General features: G+C 38.3%; 1 protein-coding gene across 1 annotated transcript; it reads right to left on the reverse strand.

Moving 5' to 3' along the window:
• Nucleotides 1–4,270: 4,270 nt before the first annotated feature.
• Nucleotides 4,271–21,065, reverse strand: LOC137296320 (uncharacterized). The gene is made up of 6 exons (XM_067828091.1): nucleotides 19,603–21,065; nucleotides 16,044–16,193; nucleotides 11,437–11,571; nucleotides 9,347–9,492; nucleotides 8,224–8,372; nucleotides 4,271–5,457 (listed from the first exon to the last, which is right to left on the reverse strand). Exons 1-6 carry the CDS (start codon nucleotides 20,820–20,822, stop codon nucleotides 5,344–5,346), a joined length of 1,914 nt encoding a protein of 637 aa, XP_067684192.1. The 5' UTR covers nucleotides 20,823–21,065; the 3' UTR covers nucleotides 4,271–5,343.
• Nucleotides 21,066–21,289: the final 224 nt, after the last annotated feature.

The raw sequence follows: 21,289 nt of genomic DNA on the forward strand, positions 1-21,289 counted from the left end.
TAACAAAGAAGGAAACTGCACATCCCCAAGTTCTAACACATGTAACCTTCACATGTAAATTTCAATCAACTAGTGGCAACCAAAATGTGAAGCATATTGAGTATGTAGTAATATGTTTGAAAATAAACCTGCCCGCTTAATGCAATTTTTGCATTTTATTAGGATAGCAGATTTGTCAATTTATTCTTTGTGCACATCTGTGATTTGCTGAAAGGTACTCTTGGTGTTGTGACCTCATATACTGAATAAATTCCTTTGTCTTTGGCACTGTTGATGTTTCATGTTTTTCACATGCTGCTTGGTGCAGCAAGAGACTCTTGCGACCATGAAGACTATTGCTGGTCGAGTGAGTGAAATTTAGCAATACATGTATTTCACTGCAGGGGACTCCAGAAATGGGCTTCACACATTGTATCCATGTAGGAATCGAATTGGGTCTTTAGCATCATGAGCGAACACCTTTACCATTAGTCTACTCCAAGAAGCAGGTTATCAAGTAAGTTAATTTAGGTAGATGAAAACCTGACAGCTATTTAAAGGGGCACTGATGTGGAGCAATTTCCGTGGACTGGTGTAAACTTTTGTTATTGTTTTTCTCCCGTGAGTACCCGGATGATATCCCAGAATTCGTGACTGGTTCGTGACCTCTGCTGCGCAGTCCGTAAGCGCAATTGATAGTTTAATCATAGACAGATCAACTGAGGTGAAGTCATTTTTACTTCATTCCAAATGTATTATGAAAACAAATGAAACACTTTGAAGGTTAATCATCTGCCCGTGGCAGAAATGGTAAAAAACTATTAGGACGGAAAACGTCTCTATATTTTGTCTCATAACCGTAGTTAGTTTATTGTCATACTAGTATGATTCTGAAAATTAATAAAAGAACACACGATCTGCTTATACTCATAGTAAATTTCTAACATAACAGCAACATTTATACATTGTATCAGGGATACTCTATAACAGGGATCAGGGATACTCTCTATATAGGCTCCCTGATTGTATAGAATGCCAATGTGGATCCTATTTCACACGCTTACGCCATCTAGTGTGTTTTTTCTGTCATACAGATTCTGCTGAATGCTACAACAAATAAATTAAAACAAAATGCAAAAAAATGAATGTAAAACAGACTAATTTTATAGCAACGATGTCAGGCTACTACCTTGTTCAGGAATGTATCCATCAATATCCACGTGAAAGAAATCGTATTCCATTCATCTGCAGCTGGTAAGTAATCCTGCTCTGTGTCGCGTGTCTTACAACTGTCTCATTTGCGAAAAAGTAACACATCGTTTCACGTCTTTCGTTGGTGAAAACCAGATAAACCTCTGATTGGTCTCCCAAGATAGCACACCTGGCAACTAATTGTATGATGTCCACTATTCTAAGTAATTTAGTTAACCAATAATGAGCAATCAATCAATCAACGTAAGGGTGGTTAATTCTTTGAAGGGAGGATGTTGTTTTTGCACTTACACTTTACGACAGGGTGTAGTCATCTACACACACTGCCTTTTGACAAATCCGCTAGAAGATAAAAGTAATTAATCAATCAGTGAGTTATCGGTTAATCCTTTGATCGATGTTTGTTTTTGTAACTTAGTTGATAAACCCTCTTGCATCACTTACATGCACATATTACATAACATACAATACATTTGCCATTACAGACCTTAATTTATAATGTTGAGTATTTACTCCAGACAGGAGAAATGCCAAATGGGAACCTTTGTTGAGTAACCGAAGTGGTGTTACTACTAATTATACCTGTTATAAATTCATGAATTGACCATCAAGAGAATGATGACAAATAACACGTGTAGGTTTACACCATCAAACGCGAGTTACAGCAAGGAAGATGTAATCTCTGTGTCGCATGCAGCCTGAAAACACTATTGGGCCGAAACTGTTTTGAGGATACCAACGAATTTCGTTACATAAGGAATACACACGGGCATTTGCTGTGTACTTGGGTAAATAGGTGAAATAAGGGTTTTTTACGTAAGAAAATTTTCAGATTTCTCTACCATAGGCAAAATCATCGTTTTTTGTTTACGAATTCAAATAAATCAGCTGTGTGTTTTTATTATCATAAATAATAAACCATTGTAGCTACCATAGCTACCAAAAGTTTCGTAAGATATTTGCTATCACAGCTGAACCAACACTCAGAATTACCTAAATATAAAGCCTTGCAATCTTCCGTACTGAAACAAATGGCTACGTGCCTGTAGACATCATATTTTCATGTAACATGATTAAATATCGAGGTTAAAAACACTGAAATAGGATCAAATTGGATCAGTAACTATACCATCCAAGCATCCGAAAAGAACTACACTGCTGGGATATTTGGTTACGATCAGACAAGGAATACCATAGATATTTTTAAAGAAATGGCATATAATGGGCATCCGGCCTCCCGACTGTTTAGGTGAAGAAATTCTGCTAATATGGACAGGAGCCCAGTTCCTTTGTCCGTCACGGTCGAAGGAGCGGGCGCTGACCAATTTGCGGTTTGATTTCGTAATTAGACCGTTGGTGAGAAACATTATTCGCTCCGCATCAGTGCCCCTTTAAGTAGGATTAAGTAATTCGGTGACTAATGTCACATCAGCAACGTTTCGGCAAAACAGACGCCTGCCTGGTACTGTTGAATAAGGTTACAATCAAGATAACTTCAAATCAGTTGACCCAAGAGAAATAAGGGATTTCAAACTTCTGAACTGTTCCTCTCATTTGAGCTCACAAGCCTTGATACAACTGAAATCATTATTAATGCATTTCAAGTATATATACCACTTTATCTTTCACAACTCTAACCCCTAAATTTTGTGTCCTTGTTGTTTAACACTGCTTTCAGCAATATTCCAGCTATATGGCGGTAGTATGTAAATCGAGTCTGGGCCAGACAATCCAGTGATTAACAGCATAAGCATGGATCTATACAAATGGGATACCATGATATGTGTCCAATGATTGAACTAATTTTCGAACTCAACTAGTACTCAATAAATGTTGGCTGTCCATCTTGAATGCAGTCTGCCTGTCTTGAATGTTACCTGCCCGCACTTTTCACTCATAAATTGCATTTTTTACAGAACAAAAACTAACATCAGTACGATTGCTTCAAATGTGAATTAATGTAGCAAATTAAAAACAGCAAGCATGATATTAGATACTTGGTCACATCCCCAGTCTGTGACATTGCCTGAAGAGCCTGTTAAACTTGCAATATTTTGCATATCAGTTTACATCACCATAATGAGATATTTTCTAAAAAATCTTAACAGCAAAAGATAAAAGCAATACCTGCCTAAAATATATTTTCTCGTGTTATTCCATGTGAAGATTCCAAAAAACATATCAGGCAGACAATGGCTGGAGGAGATTTTTTTCTGGCAACCTGACCCAAAAGTTGCCATTATTTTGATCACTGCATGTGTCAACCAAGACAGAAAGTGTGACCATTATTATTATTTTTTACAGATTGAGATAGAAATGCAGCAGAGAGGGTTTGGGTGATCCTGGCACAGTCAGGCTGGTCAAGCTCATCATCAGCTCAGGGCCCTCGCCCCCTCTACACGCAGCCCAGACAGCAAATGGGACTTCTCCCAGGAAACACTGCCTAGTCGAACCCACCAAGAACTTTCCGGAGAATATGGAGGCTCCCCAATACTGCAGATATCTGCATTACCCAGATTGTCAGAAGGGCTGTGCTCCCGGTGGAGAACCCGGGCACTCTCCTCATCTGCGCTAACAGATCAGGAGGTACCAAACCAAGGGCACCGAGAACAATGGGGAGCCTGACGACAGTGTACTTGGGATGCAATCGAGACATTTCAAAGGCGAGGTCCACATATTTATCATGCTTTTCCTGAATCTTGCCAATCACATTGCTGTCAAAAGGGACAGAAAATTCTATGATATAAATAATTTCATTGGCTTTATCAAAAAGGACAAGATGAGGTTTGTTTGCTGGAATTCGTCTCAGGCTGTATATGGGCCTATTCCTGAATAGTTTGAAAGCATCATTTTCCAGTATTATTATACAGATTCCATTAGTCATCTATAATCAAAAGCATGGGTTAGTGGGGACTGACCCGAACCTGAATCTTCACATGTTAATTCCGTAACAAGGTGTTATCCATCAAATGTATTTTTCTTAATTACTAGCCAATGATGAAGAGAGTTTATATGATGAGTATTGATTTCTTGCAGTTTTCATCACCAATCATATTTCAGAGTAACAGAATCACAAAACTCATTCATTTAACTGTTTATCCAATACATACATTTATTTACACTCTTACTGTCCATCATAAACTTATGTTACAAACAGGAATTGATTTTGATTAGCTTGAGTTCATTAACAGCATAATGAAATAACAATTATATCCATTCAACAGGCCACATGCTCATTAAAAGCAAATAAAAATTTATAATTTTATAAAGAATAACAGCTTAGTGTTATACATATGATGCTGAATTAAACAAGGTCAAAGTTTACCTGAAATTTCTGCTTAAGTAGAAAGAAACTCAACACGCAGGGGATGTTGGCATATTAACCAAATCATCAAAACAATAACATCAAACCCTCTGAAATGACACTGCACCAAAATATAAATAACTAAAATTCCTTAAACATTTCTGAACATTTAAAATTGATGAACACTAATTCATAATTATAACCTTTAACTTACATTTTTAAAAATCATACCATTTACTAGTGGCAAACAAGGTCAAGTTGGACATGTTTACCAGAACAAGGTTGTGCAGGGCAACGAGCGACCCATTTGGTTTGTGAAAGGTGACTCGTAACAGATGTAGGCTAGTCCACGTGCAGTACATGACGAGGAAATTGATTCCACACGTAGCTGCACATGCCTTGTTCATAAGACTCTCGTGCTTCTCCCCATCACACTACACTTGAACTACAACCTGGGGTCTCTTTGCTCATTTTCGAAAGCACCAGTGAGTGGCACTAATACATGCTAACATGGGTCAACTGTCAGGTCGGTGCACAGCTTATCCTTGTTTGCCAGTAACTGACAAGCTGTGTCAGTATATTGGCCTGTATTAGTACTGTAGATTAGCCTATCAATTAGACAAGTCAATGTCCTTACATGACCCTTAAAGTACAAAAACCAAACCTCTAACCTCTGTTCATCTTCTCATTATGATCAGGCAATTTTTTCTATGTACTTACACCTGTATGATCATTTCAACAAATGTAAAATCATTCTAACAGATAAAGATAATTTAAACAAATATAAGATCATTTAAACAAACATAAGAAATTGTGCAAAACAGGGTGATGTCAGACACTGTTACCAACTAGCTTGATGTGTTGAGTTCTGTGATTAGTTCCTGAAAGTCTGTGACAAACCATGCAGCCCTGGACTTGACACTTTCCCGGACCACATTCCCTCCATATCCAATGAAAGCATCCTGGAAAGAAAAAATGAATGTGACAAAGTGGATTATTAACGGTGAGTGTTCCTGTCTCAGATTGTTTCTATGCACTTTGTAGACACACAATTTGGCTACAAAAAGTGATCAAACTAGTTCAATAGTTGTATTGAAAATATACTCATAACTGTTTCAATTTAATGCTTGCATTCAGATCACATTAACTCATTTAATTTGCAGTCACTATTTGCAGACATTATCTGCTCTCTGCGGTTACTATTTGTGGTTATTATTTGACATCATTATTTGTTATTTGTGGTTATTATTTGACGTTATTTGTTATTGGACATTTTAATTGCTATTTGCCATTATTATTTGCTAGTTGATGTTATTACTTGTTATCTGATGGTATTAATTGTTATTGCTATTTTTGCCATTATTATTTGCTATTTACTGCTATTGATGACATAATTATTTACTATTTGATGTTAATACTTGTTATTTGATGTTATTATTTGTTACTGCTGTTACTTGACATGTTATTTGATGTTATTACTTGTTATCTGATGGTATTAATTGTTGCTATTTTTGACATTATTTACTATTTGATGTCATTACTTGTTGTGTGATGTTTTTATTCGTTACTGCTATTTTTGACATTATTATTTGCTATTTGATGTTATTTGTTACTGCTATTTTTAACATTATTATTTACTATTTGATGTTATTTTTTCTTTTAACATTATCACTTGTTTTAAGTTGTACATGTCAACACTTCCTTTTAGGTTCAAATGACTGTGTAAACTTCATCTCTGTGTATTTTGTTACACTCCACCACTGAGTCTAACAAAACCTAGTAGAAGGTTGGGTCAGGTAACCTTTGAGCAACCAATGACAGTCTAATCAAATACGAGACGGTTCAATAGATGTAACCAAGCAGACAACGGCTACTAGTTAGGGATCAGAGGGACTTTCAAAATATTCAGGTCACTGACACAGATCTCTCCACAAACATATCCGCATATAACACAGTTATTTGACCTGCAGTATATATGCTTTGGGGTTTCTGTTTACATGGTTACCATTAGTTAATATTTCTGCAAATTAACATCCTTGAATATTGTCAAAAACACTATTTTCAGCGACTGTTTACTCACTGTTGTCATGGTTGTACGTACGCCGTGTGCATCACCCGGAAGCGAGCGTACGCTAAATAGCATACGGAATCGTTCGGGTACGAACCTTTTTGAGATAAAAAGTTCATAAGGGATGTGCGAATGTGCACTTTCGCGATTTGGTAAGCTGTGTTCTGATTGGTCAATCTCAAAGGTTACCTGACGCGACCTCCCATAAGGTTTTGTTAGACTCTGTGGTGGAGTGTAACGAAAAGAACTAACGATAAGTTTACTAGACTGTATAGCACCTGTAGCAGCTTGCATTATATTCTGTATCTGCAGATCACTACATCATCCCTTGAAAGCCCTTACTGCGCACAGACAATTTGTTCAAAATTGGACTGACAAATAATCAATGATCTGAATTATTAGCAATGGGAACAAATACAAATGATTATAGATTCTGTTCTTTCACTGATAACATCATACTGTCATAAAAATGTACATGTCAACGGACACTTGATACATATGCAGGCACACGAAAGAAAACCTTCCCAAAGTGCAGAAAAATGCAGCAAAGACCACACTGAAAGTGGAAATAGCAACATAAACACACTAACTTGCTACTGAAAGAGTAAAAATAGTAACTTTAAATTGCTATAACTGGATAAAAAACCCTAAAGAGCATGCAAATTCGATTTAGCGCATGTGCACATGGAAATGGAAGTCTTGACTGCATGTTGACAAATGTTCATTCCCTTTTTAAAGTATTTCTGTTGTGTTATTTGAAATGAAATGATTGACAGAAATTATTTAGAGTTTGCCCAAAGCATAATAAGTTAGGAGTCATGAGAGGGAGTCATTGACATGGTTTTGTGAGTCAACTTCAGTTTGGAACTTTCATCAAGACATCAACTATGACTGTTTAATAACGAAAGGGTTGAACAGGTATTTAATCAACGCTGAGCAGTTATCCTTGGCCAAAAACAAGTCAGTGCAGACATAGATTATGCCCAGTAGGACTGTATCATCAATGACACAAGCATCTAACTTCACTGTCTATTGGAGATAATTTTGTGCATCAAATATGCAGGTTTTCTGCGTCATGGCAAACACTGCATATAAATTCAATACTTTTTCTATTTAAGGCAATTCAAGGCTGCTTGGAAAATTGAAAGAAGCGTGGTTCATAATGCACACGTGCAGTAGAGGTCAAAGTTCACTGATACAAAAATGTTGCAGTTTCATAGTCTTTCATTGCTGGTTTTACAGTGTCAGAGGCAATGTAATATGTTTAGTGTGGCCTTTTCTGTGTTTTTAATCATACCTACAATCATGAAAGTTCTGTTTAATTTTTTGTTGCTTATTTTTTGAATGGCAACAATTTAATCAACATATGTACAGTGCTGTGAACTCCTTTAACATTGCGGCCTACGGAACTGTGCATTGTGGATGTCATTTGTTAGATTGTGGTCAGCAAATCCAACTGAAATTATATGCGCAGAGATGATTTCAAATTTGCCTGTCAAATTTGACAAAGATCTATCCTAAGCTCACTTCATGATAATTATTTATGCTACACTGAAATAGCATGTAAGTCAACGGGAATGAGGTCAAGTGGCCCAATGTGGTGCTGGTTATCAATTTCAAACCCCGTAACTTCAATCCCTAAAACTGAGATGACACTTACAGCAGGTGGTGCTGCTTCCATATCTGTGGCTCCGTCTCCTATCATCACCAGCTTGCTGTCTTTATGACGATCCTTGATCATCTGCATCACGCGCGGTTTGCCGCCTGAGTCCGATGTTGGCTGGTCTTCATCAAATCCTGCATACTCCCCTGTCATCACGAGTTTGGTTATAACATTACACAACATTAACATAAATTTGTTTGTAGTTTAACGCCACATTTGGCACTATTCCTACTATAAGGTGGCTGCCTGCTAATATTCAAGTCTGGACCAGACAATTCAGTGATCACCAGCATGAGCATCAAGTGATACAAGGAATGGAATTACAAGGACATGCACTCAGTGAACCAAACCACCTGATCATGTCTGTCATCTCTTACGACAAGCATGGGATGCTGACCAGGATCTTCAGGGGCAGCCATTACTTGTATTGCTTAGACTAAGACCTTGGAGACTGAGTTAAACACATTCATCTCAACGTGCCTGGAACATACCTGAGCAATGAAACAGGGTACCAGGTAAGAGTTTTTGCTATATTTAGATCGTTTAAAACAAAATCCGGTGCCATTTTAGACAATTTCCAGCAATATTGCAGTGGCAGACGCCAAAAATGGGAATCAGAATTGGGAAAGCATGTCTCAGTGGGGTGTTTGTGTTATATTGTAGCAGGGTCTCTGAGTGGGCTAATCCAATAAAACCAGAATTAGAGCAGACTAACAGCTCCCCGCCCATCTACAGGTACCTAGCCATCCATGTGCCCAACCACTAGCCTGCCCATCTGCAGGTACCTGTCCATCCATCTTCCCGCCTGCAGACAAACTGATGCCACAGCAGGCTTCCGGCCAAAAGTCTGGCTCAATACTACTGCAACTCTTTCAAGCCATAACATGGCATTGGTGAGATTTACAGGAGATGTACTGAAACCATACCTTAATTTATTCTCATATTAATCCTAACAAACAGCAAATATCATTGCCTGTTACAACAGGGTAACATGTGTCTGCAAGGAAATGCTTAAAACTCATGAAAACACAACATTTCACTGACTGGTATACAGGTCCCACCTGACATAGGCTCTCACAGCTCTCAGTCACCAGATCATGTATAACTGAAAATGTCTCACCTGTAAAACTGAACTTGAGTTGGTTGGCAAAGATATTTTCAGTGGGAATAGATAGAAGATGTGCTGCTGGTTCAATAATGGATCTGAACCCTCCAGAAACCAGGTACACGGTTCGACCCTGTTGTCTTAGAGCATTCACCAAGTCACTGAAAGTAACACATCAACCATTGTTAACAGAAATGTCCAGGGAGGCTTGTGAAATATCAAAACAGAAATACATGATACACCATTTGAACACTGTTAAGACTGAGTTAATTGTGATTGTTGGAATGTACAATATGACATGGTCATCCTATGACATTGTCATGCTTTGACCTGACAGTGCCGAGCTATGATATGAAATAGCCCAGCTATGATATGACAGTGCCTAGCTATGAAATGACAGACTTCAGATGTGATATGATGCTCTCAAGCTATGATATGATACTCCCAAGCTATGTCATGACTGCCTAGCTATCTGACATAGCCCAGCAATGAAGCAATGATATGACACTTCTTGGTATGATATGGCACAGCTTGGCTATATTATGACATGGCTTGGCTATGATATGAAATGATACTGCATTGACGTAATTTAATGCTCTGATATGACACTGCTTGACTATGATATGACACAGCTTGAGTGTATGACACAGCTTGGCTATGATATGACACTGCCCAGCTTTGACATGACATTGCCCAGCTGTCATATGGCATTGCCTAGCTATATGTCATATGACACTACCTAGCTATATGAAACATTTTAAACCAGAACAGCAAGGTGAAAATATGCTCCTACATGCATACCTGATAAAATTCACACCTAAACATCTTTTTGAGTGTCCTGTGGCTCACTTAAAGAAAACTGAGTAGGGAAAACTACAACCATCGTAAAAATGCCTGGTACCTGATGACCTGGATATTGTACTTAATTTACTCCCCATCAAGATCAAGATCAAGATCAAGAACTGATCTTCAGCAACCCATGCTTATCATAAGAGATGACACACATTAGGTGGGCACACTCGATGACTTGGTTGATACATGACATTTTGTCACAAGTGCCTAGATCCATGTTCATGCTGGTGATCACTGGATTGTCTTGTCAGGATTTGATTATTTAAAGACTGCCTGATTATTGCTGGTATTGTGCTGAGTGTGGCATTCAACAATGAAGCTAAAGAACTTAGTTTAGTAGTAACATTTTCAGAAGTTATTCTAAGATAAACAGTTGACATCCACATTGCCACATTTTCCAGCAGGACATACAGGGATGGATCTAAGAGGTGTTAACCTACTTGCACCCGTCACATTCCATTTGCAATGCAGTGTGTTAAAACATCAGCAGTTTCAGTGGACATAAACATATTTCCGTGATGTAATACCATTGAAAGCATAGCAAGACAGACACAGCTGATCCATTTACAAGATCTGTCGTAAGTGAGACCTGCCTATGAATTGCAATGTTTTGGCGCCATAGCTATTCATAGTTAAGAAGAACCATGAGCTGACATATTTTTGCAAATAATGTTAGTCATACTGAGGGAAAAAGACATAAGGGGTCGCATGAAAGCACAAGTGTACCTTTATTTATTTCCAGGTGTCTTCACAAGCTGTGATACAAAACTTGTGAAGAAAGCTGGAAACAAATAAATGAACAGTTGTGCTTTCAGGCGATCCCTTATTTTTCCGCCTTAGTATATATCGATTTAGTTCAATGAAAACTGATTTGCTCCTTGTGCAAGTTGGACCCATCTGGGTTGCACCAGTGCCAGTAACACCATGAAATAGTTTGTGAAGTGCAACCTGTCAGTACTGAGGATGTACTGATAATTTGAAACACCAAATGAGGAGACAAAATCAATAAATGAACTTTAAACAAGCAGCTGTGAGTGATTCAGTTTAGTGTTACTGTGCTTTAGCAATTTTCCAGCAGTGTCATGGCAGTGGACACCAGAAATGAGCTTAACACATTGCAAAAATGTGGGGAACTGAACCTGGATCTTCAGTGTGTTGAATGAACACTTTAACCACTAGGCTACCCCACCAATCCGACTCCTGAATGACTTATTAAGACAAGACATTAGGCCTTTGAAATGAACCCATCTCACCTCATACCATCACTAAGTTGAGGGGGATGGTTGGCTATAAAATCCTGCAGCTGTTGTCTTGATGGTTTCACAATATTCAGCCTCTCAGTCAGTGCCACGCGAAATGACACGTCTCCGCCCATAGCCTTTCTTGTCCTACAACAATTTTGCAAATTACTGTTGCTGTTAGAACTGCTTCAACAAAATGGCATCTGTGGACGTCATCTAGGTGTGAAACGATACAATAGTGCATTGCTAATTTTTATGAAAAAAAGTTGTATTTTTTCTGCATTGATATGATATACTAGCTAACAACATCTTTTTTCCTACCCTCACTCACAGTGTATTGTTAGCCAAATATTGCAAAATGAATTGAAGTCACAAAAAACCTTAAACCTTCATATTACATAAATTCATTTCATTCATATGACTTGAATGACATGATATATATTGTTTGAACAAATTTTATTCAGAAACTAAAAATATCAAATAAGCTTAATGGCTTATATAAATGCTACCCGTGAAGGTCCAGGTTAGCATGTTGGCCTTCAGTAACCCATGCTTGTCATAAGAGGTGATTAACGAGATTGGGTTGTCAGGCTAGCTGACGTTGTTGACACATGTCATCAGTTCCCAATTGCGCAGATTGATGTTCATGGTGTTGAGCACTGGATTGTCTTGTCCCGACTTGATTATTTACAGATCACTGTCATACAGCGGGAATATTGCTGAGTGTAGCATAAAACTAAACTCACTCACTCATATTAATTCCACACCATAACACGTGAACTGGTTCATATTTATGCATAATGTTGTAAAATGTTTATAACAAGCTGTGAAAATAAGAATAGTTATATCTGGATGATAACAATCTTGGATACCATCAAATAACGTGTCTTGTGGCCAGTTGATTCAAAAAAGAAAATTGAAACTGCAGAACATTCATGAATCAGATTGTTTTGATATAACAATGAACTGATGGATTTATTGTAGAATATCCCTGTTGATCTGATATGATACTGAGTTACTACCATTTAGCAAATCCCGCAGGAAAAAAACCCTTACAAAGACATAAGATTCCTATCAAATGCTTTTCTATTTACATGAAGAAAAGGTGGAATAAATCCTCATAATCATATGAGCAAGAACAAGAAACACTATAAGAAATAAAACGATTATTTTCATCACTCTTCAAGTTATTGCGTCCCTGTGTCTATGACGATGGTGTATTATTTTACAGAATCAACTACCAAATCTAGATCGAAGATTTATTGGTATCAACTTGTGAAGTGAATAGATTCTTGAACATTCTTGAACTGACCAACAGAAGAAGCAGCTGTCGCACTTGTGGGTGGGTTATTCCAAAGTTTAATTGTAAACCAATTTGGCATAATTAGTAGATCTGCATTTTACTGACTGATAATTTTTGTTCTTCTTAAGATTGTAACTACTGTTGTCACACATATTCCCTGGAACAAGATCAAAAACATAGTCATAAGCTTTAAAATGCAATTCTTGCTGTTTCTAAACAAAACAAAAAACAAGAAAACCATGTTCTATTTCTCTGCAATAACCCCCTAAATCTGAATGACAAATGCAGCTACAGATTTTTATTTGATGATTGCTCGTGGGTAATAAACCATCTATTGCTGAGCTACAAAACTCTGATATCTCTGATACAACTTTCCAACAGATATTTTACAGGCTTCTGAACTTTTCAAATATTCCTATGAGAGCTGGTTATTGCTCACATTACGTGGGTCTATAATTGAAAGTTTACAGATGATAATCAGAAACCCCACCTCAAAACTCATGAGGTCAATAATGGGACACAATTGACATTGTGCATATGAATTCAGAACTTACTAATGCCACAATCAAAATGATCGATACTTCCTGTTGAAACATACACGTTGATAAGGGTGACTATTGGGGTCTAAGGAACTATTGCAAAATCAAAAAACAATTGCATGTAACTATTGTGATGTTGATAGACTATTGCAAGCTACTATTGTGATGTTGATAGACTATTGCAAGCCACTATTGTGATGTTGATAGACTATTGCAAGCCACTATTGTGATGTTGATAGACTATTCAAGCTACTATTGTGATGTTGATAGACTATTGCAAGCCACTATTGTGATGTTGATAGACTATTGCAAGCTACTATTGTGATGTTGATAGACTATTGCAAGCCACTATTGTGATGTTGATAGACTATTGCATGTAACTATTGTGATGTTGATAAACTATTGCAAGCTACTATTGTGATGTTGATAGACTATTGCAAGCCACTATTGTGATGTTGATAGACTATTGCAAGCCACTATTGTGATGTTGATAGACTATTGCATGTAACTATTGTGATGTTGATAGACTATTGCAAGCCACTATTGTGATGTTGATAGACTATTGCAAGCCACTATTGTGGTGTTGATAGACTATTGCAAGCCACTATTGTGGTGTTGATAGACTGTTGCAAGCCACTATTGTGGTGTTGATAGACTGTTGCAAGCCACTATTGTGATGTTGATAGACTATTGCAAGCCACTATAGTGGTGTTGATAGACTATTGCAAGCCACTATTGTGATGTTGATAGACTATTGCAAGCCACTATTGTGGTGTTGATAGACTATTGCAACCACTATTGTGATGTTGATAGACTATTGCAAGCCACTATTGTGGTGTTGATAGACTATTGCAAGCCACTATTGTGGTGTTGATAGACCATTGCAAGCCACTATTGTGGTGTTGATAGACCATTGCAAGCCACTATAGTGGTGTTGATAGACCATTGCAAGCCACTATAGTGGTGTTGATAGACTATTGCAAGCCACTATTGTGGTGTTGATAGACTATTGCAAGCCACTATTGTGGTGTTGATAGACTATTGCAAGCCACTATTGTGGTGTTGATAGACTATTGCAAGCCACTATTGTGGTGTTGATAGACTATTGCAAGCCACTATTGTGGTGTTGATAGACTATTGCAAGCCACTATTGTGATGTTGATAGACTATTGCAAGCCACTATTGTGGTGTTGATAGACTATTGCAAGCCACTATTGTGGTGTTGATAGACTGTTGCAAGCCACTATTGTGGTGTTGATAGACTATTGCAAGCCACTATAGTGGTGTTGATAGACTATTGCAAGCCACTATTGTGGTGTTGATAGACTATTGCAAGCCACTATTGTGGTGTTGATAGACTATTGCAAGCCACTATAGTGGTGTTGATAGACTATTGCAAGCCACTATTGTGATGTTGATAGACTATTGCAAGCCACTATTGTGGTGTTGATAGACCATTGCAAGCCACTATAGTGGTGTTGATAGACTATTGCAAGCCACTATAGTGGTGTTGATAGACTATTGCAAGCCACTATTGTGGTGTTGATAGACCATTGCAAGCCACTATTGTGGTGTTGATAGACCATTGCAAGCCACTATAGTGGTGTTGATAGACTATTGCAAGCCACTATAGTGGTGTTGATAGACTATTGCAAGCCACTATTGTGGTGTTGATAGACTATTGCAAGCCACTATTGTGGTGTTGATAGACTATTGCAAGCCACTATTGTGGTGTTGATAGACTATTGCAAGCCACTATTGTGGTGTTGATAGACTATTGCAAGCCACTATTGTGGTGTTGATAGACTATTGCAAGCCACTATTGTGGTGTTGATAGGCTATTGCAAGCCACTATTGTGGTGTTGATAGGCTATTGCAAGCCACTATTGTGGTGTTGATAGACTATTGCAAGCCACTATAGTGGTGTTGATAGACTATTGCAAGCCACTATAGTGGTGTTGATAGACTATTGCAAGCCACTATTGTGATGTTGATAGACTATTGCAAGCCACTATTGTGGTGTTGATAGACCATTGCAAGCCACTATAGTGGTGTTGATAGACTATTGCAAGCCACTATAGTGGTGTTGATAGACTATTGCAAGCCACTATTGTGGTGTTGATAGACTATTGCAAGCCACTATAGTGGTGTTGATAGACTATTGCAAGCCACTATTGTGGTGACTCTACATCCCCCTTATGTCACTGCAAATTCTGTAGCTTACAGCAACGAGAGATTAATCTCATTTGGAGATGGGACTGTTGAACAGAAGATGTTTTCAAGCTGCTGTTATTTACAAAACAAATTTAAGTGATAGTATCAATAGCTGATGCTAATATCGATGCATTGGGTCATCGTTTCATATACCTATCAATAAAGTGCTATTCCGGAGTTCACAATCGTGATCAGTCAATAGTTCAGTGCATTGTTACACACCTAGTTGTTTACACTGAAGTTCTTTATGCCTTGATTTAACTAAAATACTAATAAGAAACATACTAACTTTAATCTGATGTTTAATTATTTATGGATATTACTTAGTCTCCTGAGTTCATCAATAATTGCTTATACAAGCAAGTTTGTTTGATTGACCAATTATTTGATAGCTCCAACACAAATTCCTTCCATATTAATCAATACAGCTTGTGACCATGCTGACATACCATGACCTCAGAGAATAGTTTTCAGAGGAAAATTAATGGGCAGACGGACGTCACATGCATGTATGGCTAAGTAAGCTCCAAAGGTATCAAAAAGGATTCGAGAACTGAGTTTACCATGCTGCAACTTGCTCCCCAACACCGCAAAATGCTGCCAGCTCATCCAGACCCTCATCTTTACATACGGTTGAATCGACATCGAAACAAACGATATCGGCTGTCCGCCATATGGCTTTCACTTCTTCTAAGGACATTGTGTGGGGCTTCCTGGAAACAGAGTCAATGATTGCTTTGAACAACATTTAATAGTAACAATAACAAGAGTGAGTGAGTGAGTGAGTGAGTGAGTGAGTGAGTGAGTGAGTGAGTGAGTGAGTGAGTGAGTGAGTGAGTGAGTGAGTGAGTGAGTGAGTGAGTCTGGGTCCTGGTATTGTAAGGAAAGGTAGTAACCTAAAAAGACAATGTTAATTTTGAAGGAGTGTCTGAACTCAGTAGTTGGATATCAGCTAATCATAATTAACCAACAGTTGTTTTTTATCAAGGCACTGAAGACAAAGTACAGATCAAGACGTAAACTGGAAAAAAACATCTGTACATACATGGCTGCAACTCTGAAAGACTGCAAAATATACACTGAACCTCTCTTATGCCAGGGGTATTTACATAAACTGACACAGTCACCTTACCTGCTCATCCCACTCATTGCTGGGTGAAGACAAGCTTATTCTGAGCAGTCCCTTGCCTACAGAGACACCACCTATGCCACGTGTATGGAGACTGGGCTGAATCTCTATCAACCTACTCCTCTCTATGACAAATGCTGTTTAACCTCACAGATTGGTGACTGGTGTGCTGTGCACAGAACCATATGCTATTATGAATATGAAATACATCATTGTTAATATCAAGAATTAAGTAGAAAAATGATGTGAATGGAAAAATTAATGATTAAATCAATGACCTGATTCTGTATTTGCCATGTAACATTTGTATTCATTACCCCGCATGTATGATATGTATCATGTAAGCCTCAATGTGGACTCGTTGCAGCCCTACTATGTAAGTATGTAGGAAATGAGTACAGCCATGATAATGCAGAGAATGTATACCGTGCTAAATCCAATTACTAACTAGATTCTCAAAGCGCTATTTGATAAATATGTCAGTAGGAAGGTAACAACCATTATTACAATGTTCATGATCATCCACGGCCAACGTAATGTGTACGTCATCCATGGCCAATGTAACATGTACATCATCCACGGCCAACGTAACGTGTACATCATCCAGGGTCAACGTAACGTGTACATCATCCACGGCCAACGTAACGTGTACATCATCCATGGCCAACGTAATGTGTACATCATCCACGGCCAACGTAATTTGTTTACATCATCCATGGCCAACGTAACGTGTACATCATCCATGGCCAACGTAACGTGTACATCATCCATGGCCAACGTAATTTGTGTACATCATCCATGGCCAACGTAATATGTACATCATCCACGGTCAACGTAACGTGTACATCATCCATGGCCAACGCAACGTGTACATCATCCACGGCCAATATAACGTGTACATCATCCACAGCCAACGTAACGTGTACATCATCCACAGCCAACGTAACGTGTACATCATCCACGGCCAACGTAACATGTACATCATCCACAGCCACCATAATGTGTAATGTGTGCGTATGTGATGGGTGTGACCCAGAAGAGAACTTATTGGATGATTTCCGGTGCTTCAACTATAAGGAGACTCTGTAAAGGGGTGTCCCAGTAATCTACCACATGTATAAATGGGTAGCCTCTGGGAAATATACTCAGCCAAAAAAAAAAAAATGAAACAAAGTATAAAAATTGCAATTTGACAATCACAGATGAGAAGATATTCATACAAATGAGCAAATGAATACTAAACATGAATGCATTAGGAGTTATTTGTGCAGGTAGCATAAAGTACGGCCCCAAAATACGGAAAGGTTGGGGGTAACAACAAAACATTATCATGTGGGGGCATGGTAGCCAAACACAACGACATAAAATGGATGTGCTACATGAATTGTTGGGCTATAAAAAATGGTCATGACAATCGTACAGTAGTGAAAAGTGAAAACATGCCACAACTAACAGAAGCCATTGGTGAATTGCAGACAATCGGCTTTGGCCATTACCACATGTCCGGGGTAATTTAATAACACAATGATAATGCTGATAAAATTCTTTGACCACAAGTTCTTCCAATTATACAACAAGCAAGGATTTTCCAGTACAACATCACACAACAACGTCACATAGTGACATTGGTTATTTTGAGGAACCAAAAGCAACCATGTACATGTTCTGCCATTGGCCTCAACGTTTCACATCAAAACCCCATCAAACAAATAAGCTGGAATGTCTAGGATCACAGAAACCAACAACAACACTGCAGGAAAAGTGGGCAAATGTTCCGTAGCCCACAATTCATAATTTGACTGATTCAATGGAGTGACGTTGCCAGGCAGCTCTGGAATCTCATAAAGACCTAACAAGACATTGAAACAGATGACCTTCACCTTGACATATGATTGTTTCATGACAGCCATGATGAACCTCAGTCAGTGACACTGACTGGAGTCAAATTTCAACTATTTATCATGGCCTGTTGACATTTTTTTATGCTGGTAATACATAAAGAATACATCTGAAAAATCATTACACATTTCTTTCTCCTTTTGATGAGTATAGTTAACGCAAGGACTTACAAATTTGAAAGGAGAATTTATCAATAAGGAAATATATAATCATATATACTTTGTGCCGATATTTATGCACAAAGTACTGAAATACCAGCAAGTGAAAGTGTAAGCTATCGTAACATGATGGATCATGGATGATTCACGAATGTTAATAAAGAAACAGTTATGGAACAGATAAAAGCTGAAGAAAAAAACAGATAATATACGGAAGGCCACAAGGGCCTGCAAATATTTGAAACTGTTGGCTCGATACAATAACAATCAGTACTGTGCCGTCGGGCTGGTGATTATTTCGAACACTGTACCCCAACTCAACTTTTGTCCAACTTTGACAAGATTACACCATAAGCATAACCAGACTGATTATCAGATCAAACTAAACATAGCTGACCCTGGGAAACAATACTCTCCCTTGAGACAATGACATGATAAACATCATGATCATGTTAGCCAATCAGGACATTTTGGATGAATCGAAATCCTCTTGTTTTGGGTTATTTTTTAAGCAAATATACAGGGCTGTGTTTGGGCAAATAAATCATGTTGCAATATATTGTGATTCTGGTACTCTGATACGTATTGTGATATACTGGGAGCTTCAGTATTTGACAGTCAGTGAAAATGATTGTACATGCATAGCCTATTTATATTTTTGAGGGAATATGTTTTCTTTTCCTCATGAAATTTATAGTCTATAAAGACTGCTGTTTTGTCAATAAACTACAATGTAACACTTGAATGAAAGTCTGTGTAGATCTCAACTAAAACCATAGAGATAATTAAGTAAAAATTACTATTATTGTTTTACACAATATACCAGTTTTGAGAAAAAACATGCATCACCATTAATTTACTATTGCCAAGACAAAACCTGGAAAATAACTTAAGCAATGATAAGTTTCAAAAATGATTTTCCAAGATAGTGCATACCCTGGAAAGGCTGTTAGTGGTGACTTTGGAGTACTGGCACTGTGTTTAGCGACCATGTCATTTCCAAGTGCATGGTTTAACTGGTTTCCATGTTGATGGAGGGAGTTGACCATCAGTTGGAACATGTCCAGCTCATGTTTCCTTTCTGCCTCTCTATGCTTACTATCAATCTCTTGTCTCTGCAGTTCAAACTGGAAATGCTGTTGCTGCTGTTTCTCATGAGAGGCTAGGAAACGGTCTTGCAAGTCTTTCTGAATTTGAGATACTTTGTTCAACATCAAATCAAATGTCTGCTCGAGTCGAGCTCTCTTTCTTCCCCCTCCTCCCCCTCTATGCAATCTCTGACCACGGCCCATGAAGGGGTGATAGTGGTGATGCATCATTCCAAAACCTCTATCAAACCCAAATCCTCCTCTCATACAGTCTCCCCGTCTTCTCATTGCCATTCGAGCAGCATTGAGTGGTCCTGTGTTCATCTGCTGCCAAAACGTGGCAGGATCATCTTTTGGCACACTGTCTGTTTTACTTGATGATGTAAATCTACCTGTCCCACTAGATCCTCCGTGCATATAGATATTACCACAGCTACCACCTCCTCCACTATCGTGCATTGGATTTGCTGTTTGTTGTGTTGCACTAGATGTCAGCTGAGCCTCACTATACTGAGATGACATTTCTTCATGGAGATAATCATCGTCTGAAAAATCGCCTTTCATGTAATCATACTCACTTTCAGAATCAGAATCACTTAACACGGTGCTATTGTTGTCATTGCTTACAACACTTGGGCTAAATCTTGACTTGTCAAATTCTTGAGGATAGTAATGCGACCCGTGCCCATTTGCCTGGTCGCTATGGTGAGGATGTGGGCGTGGCTGATGAGGCACATGCTGTTGGTACCCATCCCCTCCTTCTTCTATGTTGTCACCCAACACAGACCGAAGAATGTCATAAAACTTAAAACTACTCTTCCTGTAGCCCTTTTTCTCTCTTATTCTTCTGTACTTGAACTTAAGTTTCTTGATTTTATCTCGACAACTTATCGCTGATCGATTGATTCCAAGTGAAGCAAGTTGAGTGGAAATTTTCTCGTAGACTGGTAAGTTTTGATGCATGTTACCAAGCTCATTTTGAATATCCTTCTTCGACCATATGTTCAGTAAACTCTCAATTTCGTGGTTCTGCCAGTTGGCTGTTTCAGATAAATCAACACTCGTCATCTTTCCATGCAGATTAATTACAGGGTGTAGAATAAACAAACATCTTCTCGTGCAAGCGTCTGCACTTCCGGGACCAAACGCTTTTGCGCAGATGCAAAACTGCTCTAAACTGGTTCACCTGTTGGCACACGACTGAATTTCTCAGAGTGGTACTCCGCCTATCGCCTCCTCTATTAGTGGAGCGAAAAACCGCAAACACCCCAGGGCAGAAAACCCATCTACTGATTTATATAGACAGGACCCAGTCAATTAGTAATCTCTACAGGGTTATACGGAAACGCGTTTGTGACGACGAAGAAACCCGTTTCAGAATAATAGTACGGGTGTCAACGTCCAAAGACATGCTGACTAAGAGCTAGTTATGACCTCCATTGTCGGTCAGTTTTAAAGTGATATGCATGAATATCACGGAAAAAATATAAAAGCCACGATAGTATTTTGTGATCTTAAGATACTGATGTCTTAAG

Source organism: Haliotis asinina, chromosome 9, assembly GCF_037392515.1.
Source record: "Haliotis asinina isolate JCU_RB_2024 chromosome 9, JCU_Hal_asi_v2, whole genome shotgun sequence".
Classification (NCBI taxonomy): Eukaryota; Metazoa; Mollusca; class Gastropoda; order Lepetellida; family Haliotidae; genus Haliotis; species Haliotis asinina.

Excerpts from the sequence above, each read along its gene's own strand:
- LOC137296320 (XM_067828091.1), bottom strand. The coding sequence starts at position 20,822 with ATGACGAGTGTTGATTTATCTGAAACAGCCAACTGGCAGAACCACGAA. Across the intron at positions 9,493-11,436 it reads CAACTTAGTGATGGTATGAG|TGACTTGGTGAATGCTCTAA; the intron begins GTGAGATGGGTT and ends TGTTACTTTCAG. Across the intron at positions 5,458-8,223 it reads TGGAAGCAGCACCACCTGCT|GATGCTTTCATTGGATATGG; the intron begins GTAAGTGTCATC and ends TTTTCTTTCCAG.